Here is a 6,677-nt window from a genome sequence, read left to right on the forward strand (position 1 = left end):
GTTGCCTAAAAAAAAAAAGGAAGAAGAAAGGGAAAAAAAAAACGAAGTCTTTCTTCATCCTGAGATCCAACACTTCCATATTATTCCACATTATTCTTTGATGGATAAAGTATTTTACAGTGGTTTTGTTCCCCACCCCACCCCTTTCTGGATTGCTTGGAATCCCCCAAACTATCAACTTCTGCTCTGGGTGTCAGTAAGCCATGATGAGTCTCATGATTCCCTGTTTACCACTGAATAGAGACTCTTGTGAGCACTCAGGAGTGGAGGCACCATAATGGGCTGCAATCTGCAAAATTGGAGGGAGAATGTACCTCCCTGAGATCACAGATCTATCCAGATCTTGAACTGAGCAAACCTCAAAGTGGGGAGTGGGGGCCGGGGTGGGGAGGGGACCTTCTTCAGTCTCTCCCCCCACAGAATTTGTCTTGGTACTAAGTTTTTGGTCTGAGGTCTATACATTATTTGGAGAGATGGCTCACTTAGTGTCAGCTCAACTCGCACCATATAGGGAAGCTACTAGCTGGCCTCCAACTATTCTGAATTTTACCAGCTTCAAAGTCAAGTTCCTTCAACTACAAGCTGACACTTGCCTGCCTATTGCTTTTATATCGCAATAATTAGCTGTCTACCCCTTTTCATTTACGCCTACTCCACCTCATGAGTCTTCCCTCATAATAACAACAATAACAACAACAAAAAAGAGTTGAACAGAATCATCTGACACAATGATCATGTCTAACAATGCTTGTAACATTCTAGAGTCCTCCACTTCTCCAATGACAGGAAGGAGGCCATGCACCTTTCCAAGACATGAAATTGTCTCTAGGGCCCAACAGCTAAACTCATATATATGCCCTCATGCCCCTTGGGTCCCTCAGAGAATTCCAAGGTGGGAGAAGGTAGAGGGAAGTTTATAGCCTGCTCAGAGGAGTAGATGTGGAGCAGTCTTGTGGTGAATAGATTCCCTCTGAGAGAAATGAAGAGCCATCTCCGCCTCCCCAACACTACACTTACGTAAACCCATACAGGCCATTTCTCTGATGGTTTACAATAATCTCTAATCCATTGGCTAGAGAGCTGGGTAGCCTAAAAGCTAATATTTTGAGAGGGATAAAATCAATGTACCCTACAGAAAAATAACAAACACCCATCAGAGAAATTCTAAGGGGGCTTCTTCTCTTGGCTCACTTCCCATGTACTGGGAAGAAAGCCTTCTTCTAGTTCTTTCCTTGAGAGAAATGTAAACTTTGGAATTCAAATGAAAACACAAACATGGACTAAAGTTTTATTGCCAGAGATGAGAGCAAACAGACTCTGAGACTAAGAGGAACTCCCTGAGGAGCCCCTATATTCCAGCTTCCTGTTTGCATCATTACTTTTGCCGTCATTCAGGCAGCAGCGAAAAATAAAAAAGTACCAGGGTCAGCAGCCCTGCAGATGGCAAGGATGCGGCAGATGTTTTTACAATGCACTACAGTTTACAAAGAGTAGTCTGGAAAGGCCCTCAGGGGCCATCTAATCCAGTCCCCTCATTTTACAGACCCATTGAGTTGACATAACTTACCCAGCGTCACCCAGGGTAGTGGTGGGTTGGCGAACCAAAATGAGCAGTCTTTTCACTGTACCTTGGGCATTGTTTCATTAGATTCTTCCAACAACCCTCTGAGGGTCCCAGGGCAGGCATTATCGGCCCCATTTCATAGATGAAGAAACTGACGGAGGCATTGTAGGACTTTCCCAAGGTCTCATAGCTAAAAAGTAGCGGAATGCAGGACTGCAAGCCAGACCTAGAGCTCTTTCTGTGTCTGTGACCCCTTTACAGCTTTAGGGTTAGTCTGCCCTTCCCTTGCAACAGTCATTTAAAAGTTAGAGTGTTCAACAGCTGAATCCATATACATTAGTCAAACACGACTATCCTTCCTTCCAAAAACAATAGTTTTTAGGCTGGTGTAGAAAACATAAAGTTTTCACACTTATGCGACACATCTGCTATTATTATTGTTGCTGTTGTTATTATGTCAAAAGAATTGTTATAATAGCATTCTTTTTTTTTTTTTTTTTAGGCAATTGGGGTTAAGTGACTTGCCCAGGGTCACACAGCTAGTATGTGTCAAGTGTTTGGTCTGAGGCTGAATTTGAACTCAGGTTCTCCTGACTTCAGGGCCGGTGCTCTATCCACTGTGCCACCTAGCTGCCCCTGTAATAGCATTCTTGTTGCTATTAGAGATCATTAGTATGATTCTCCCCTCCACCTGCTGGAAGGTGCCAAGAGGAAGGTTTTCCTTCCACTTCTGAATACTCTTCTGGAGTCAGGCTCATATTTCCTTTTAGGAGACAATGGCCCCTGAATCTGGTAGCCTCCAATCACATCTGGTTACTTTGTTCCTAGGACAGGCTAGGAGACCAGATGCCTGCAGTGGGGGATTCCTTCCTAGGTTCAGGATAGCACTCCTTGGTGGTGCTCCCCTCTGCCCTGTTCCTCCTCACCACCCCCTGGGGGGTGGCATGAACCACCCCCCCCTTCTGTAGACACTCAGCTGAATGATATTCAGGGAAATTGTTACCTTTTCATTTCTGGGTTCTGGTTCTCTTCTCCCTCCGGCCTTCAGGTTGAGAAGTGGAAGTAGCTACAGCAAGGACTGAGGGCCCTTGTCTGGGAGCCAGACTTAATGAGAGTTTTTATCAAATGAGGTCATATCTTAGGGCCAGACTTTAAGGACTGATTAACCCGAGGCCTACTGTACTTAAGACTCTGCTACCAGAAGAGGCAAGAATGGGGTGCTTGGAGTCTGTGGATCTGGGGCTGAGTTTTTTTTGTTTGTTTGTTTTGTTTTCTCCATAAAAGAAACCGGCCATTGCCAGGTACTTTGTCCTCTGGTGAGATAAAGTCCATTGGCACCACCTCTGGCTTGGAAAGCTCAATTTGTAGACTTTACCTAGTAAAAAAAAAAAGCAAGCTGTGCTTTGCGTCATTTATATCCACTTCTCATTCTTTGAGTCAGCCTGACAGGAGGGTAGGAGTTCACAAGGGGGAAAGGTTATAGAAAGTAGCAATATATCATACAGAAACAGACTCTTCCAGCTGTAAAAGGCTTTAAAGACCAATTAGTTTGATCATTCATTTAGAGATTTTAGGATTAGACTAAGATGTTTGCTATAACAATTATTTTAAGTAGGAGGGATTAGAAAAACCAAACATGAAGGCTATTCAGAGGTCACCATCATTACAACCATTAGAGATGGCATGGTAGGTGGTGTAGTAGATTGAATATTGGACTTGGAATCAGGAAAGACCTGAATTCAAATCCTATCCAAGCCACTTATTGGCTTTGTGACCCTGGGTAAATCATCTAATCTCCCTAAGCCTTGGTTTCCATATCTGTAAAACAGGGTCAATAATATCTCTTACCTTACAGGGTTGATGTCAAGATCAAATGAGATAATACCTGTAAAGCACTCTGAGAATCTCTATGTGTTATTTATTATGATTGTTAGTTATTAGGATCCCAGTTATTCCTACTGCTTAGGAGAGACCAGGTTGCTGTGATGTAAACTGGGTGATAGAGTTTGAGAATGCTGAAAAAAGGGCAACAGATATCTGTCTGAGCCTTTGGGGGAGGGGCAGGGGGAGTCAGACTGCTGGTCACAGCTGTTAGTTATGTCCTAAGCTTATTTAAGATGTATGTCTGAATATACTCCAGATGCTAGTGTAAGAGGCATGGTGGGAGAAACTAGTCACTGGGTATGTGAAGGGAAGTTTAAGAAGGGACAATCAGGTCAAAAGGCAACCTTCTTTTATATATCATTCGTTCATCTCTTATCTCTATCTCTATCTTTATATCTATCTATCTACCTATCCATCTGTTCATATTTTTATGAGAAGGGTGGGGCGAGGGAGCTTTTCTAGTAACTCTTTCTTTATGTAAGTCAGCATGCTGCTTTACATATGTGGACATGGAAGCAGAGAATGGAAATTGACCATTAAGAGTTGGCAATATTCTTCAAGCCCAGAGTCCAGCCCCTTTATTTTGTAGATAAGGAAGCTAATTCCCAGAGAAATGAAGATACCTGGCCGAAGTCACACAGTGAGTTAGTGGGATAGCCAGGTTTTCTGACTCCCAACCACGTGATGCCACCTATGAGGGAAAAAAAGTGAGAAAAGGACCAGAGCAAGTATTGAGTTATCAGGGGATTGGCCATCACCCTGTGCCTGGCTCCCTCTTTAAACATTCTCAGAGAGTACTGTGTCATCTGACTATAAGGCAGTAAAACTCACTCCCCACTTCCTTGCCCCTTGCGCCCCTGGATAATGTCCTACAGGCTATTGTAGACATATCCATCATGTAGATGCATTCATCAGCCATCTGTACTGAGTTGTTGGACAGTTGTCCTTACTTATGAAATCAGAGGCAGGTACCAGGTGTATTAGCCACTGGTTAGCCCTCTGTTGGTAATGCTTAAGGAAAAGAGAAAACTTGGCTTCCCATCAGTATAAAAAAAATTGTGACCACTATGGAACAATAAGCTATGGATATAGAACACAGGTAGAGCTGTTAACTAAGAATTTTTGTAGAACGAGGAGGCTGAGGAGCAAGGCAGAGCGAGGTGCACCCATATGGGGTATAAAAGTTTGGTGGGCAGGGGGGAGCACAGTTTCAGGATACCTCCAAGCTGATGCTGAAGGACTGACCATTGATGGAAAAAGGAATGGGACAGAGCACAGATTGTAATGTAGTGGCTGGTTGAGGAGACAGAGTCCATTTCAGGATAGCAATGCCTGTGTCTTCTATGTTTTGGTATCCTGGTGCAAAGGCCCAGTTGCCTTACCTTAGTTATGGTTGCAGATCCAGAAGTCCCACCCAATAACAGGAGACACAATAACCCAAGGAGAGACAATAACCCAAATGTGCCAAGTCTGAGGGCAGCCTCTTTCAAGATCACAACTGAACCTCCTTCCTCCTTCCTCTGAGGTGTGAAGACCTTCACAACTTGCCTCTCTGATAACCTTGATATGTTGCATCCTCTGTCCTCAGTCCCTCTCCTTTTGTTTTTATTCTATAATTCCCTGGCCCTTCTGTTTTTTCTTGTGTGAATTAACATTTACCATAATAAATGACCTATTGTTTTATGAGTTATTGGTATTTCTGATTATTTTGTGAAATCTTTTTAAGCCTCAAGATTGATGAAACAGATTGGGGGGCCTCAATAATATGAAATGTGGAATTATCAACTGGGAAAGAAGTAAGAGCTAGGCATCTTGAAGCTATAGAGCAGCCAGGGAGGTACAATGGAAAGAACACTGGCTTTTGGAGTCAGAACGACACAGGTTTAAATCCAACCTCTGAATGCACCTATATGATCTTAGGTAAGTCAATTAACTTCCCTGGGCCTCAGTTTCCTGCATTGTAAAATGAGGCTGGACTGGATGGGGGGGGTCAAACTCAAATAGAAATGAAGCCATTAAACTGTATATGAGCATCTCTGTGAGTTGCATATTGATTTAGAAAATCGCATATTAACATTATCTATGTTCTACTATATTTTTATTTATTTTGTTGAATTTTCCCAATGACATTTTGATCTGGTTCTGGGTTACACAGGGGAGGGGCCATGTATTTGACACCTCTGGATTAGATAACCTCTAAGGTCTCTTCTTACTCTTCATCAATGACTCAATGACTAGGACCCAAGTCTTCTGTTGTTCAGTCTTTTCAGTTCATTTCTCAGCCTGGAGCTGGTAGCCCACTAGGGAAGGACTTGGCGTTCAGTGTAGTCCATCTGGCCTACTTCTGGAACAGGTCTTCGTACAAGGAAATATGGGCTTGAAATTCCTCTCTGCTGCTCCTTGAAATGGAAGCCTTGAGTGGTTTGTTCAAAGCAATTAGCAAGCTGGAAACCACACCTGAGTCATATGGGGAAGCAGCCATCACTGGCAAGTGAAAGACCAGGGAGGCTGTAATCCCTCTCCATTGCCCTTTCTCCTAAAGAGACGCCCTCTGCACCTCAGAGCTGAGGCAGAACCACTCCGCTGATTTATCACCTCCAGGAGTGGATTGCCTGGCAAGCCCCACCGATAACAAATCTCCAGGCAGCGAGGAATGAAGCAGGTGACTAGCGCTGTATACAGAGCCCATAAACAAGAAAGACTCCTCTGCTCCTTTAGGGCTGAAGGCAGGGCCCTGGCAACTTGCCCGGGAAGGCCCAATGGGCTCTGCATCCCACCAAGTGCATCTGGAGCTGGAGGCCAAGCAGCTGACATTCCATCACTCTCTCTGTGGGAATTTCCTGAGTGAAGCTGCCAAACAGGAGACTGAAAAGCCTGGCAAATAGCTTTCAAAAACCTTAACTAGCTCATAGGAATTCTTGCAGGCTCCTTCAGGATATTTATCCTATCTGTATAGATAGATAAAGGTAAGAAGGAAGGAAGGAAGGAGGGAGAAAGAAAGGGAAGGAAGGAGAGAAAGAAGGAAGGAGGACAGGAGTGAATAAGTGAAGGAAGGAAGGAAAGGAGGGAAGGACAGAGAGAAAGGAAGAGAAAGGAAGGGAGGGAGGGAAGGAAAGAAGGAAGGGAGGAAAAAAGGGAGGGAGGAGGGAGGAAAAGAAAGAGGAAGGCAGGGAGGGAGGAAGGGATGGAAGGAAGGAAGGAAGGAAGGAAGGAAAGAAGGAAGGAAGGA

The 6,677-nt window shown here is 44.1% G+C and overlaps 1 protein-coding gene across 1 annotated transcript in view; it reads right to left on the minus strand.

Annotated features, from left to right (window-relative positions):
* The window catches only part of PRAP1 (proline rich acidic protein 1), a 27,581-nt gene extending 24,819 nt beyond the window's left edge, over nucleotides 1-2,762 (minus strand). The window contains exon 1 of the mRNA XM_027846368.1: nucleotides 2,568-2,762. Coding sequence (XP_027702169.1) covers nucleotides 2,568-2,575 — 8 coding nt within the window. The 5' untranslated portion in view covers nucleotides 2,576-2,762. The remainder of the gene's footprint in view (nucleotides 1-2,567) is intronic.
* Nucleotides 2,763-6,677: the final 3,915 nt, after the last annotated feature.

Source organism: Vombatus ursinus, unplaced genomic scaffold, assembly GCF_900497805.2.
Source record: "Vombatus ursinus unplaced genomic scaffold, bare-nosed wombat genome assembly UNPS02015129.1, whole genome shotgun sequence".
Lineage (NCBI taxonomy): Eukaryota > Metazoa > Chordata > Mammalia > Diprotodontia > Vombatidae > Vombatus > Vombatus ursinus.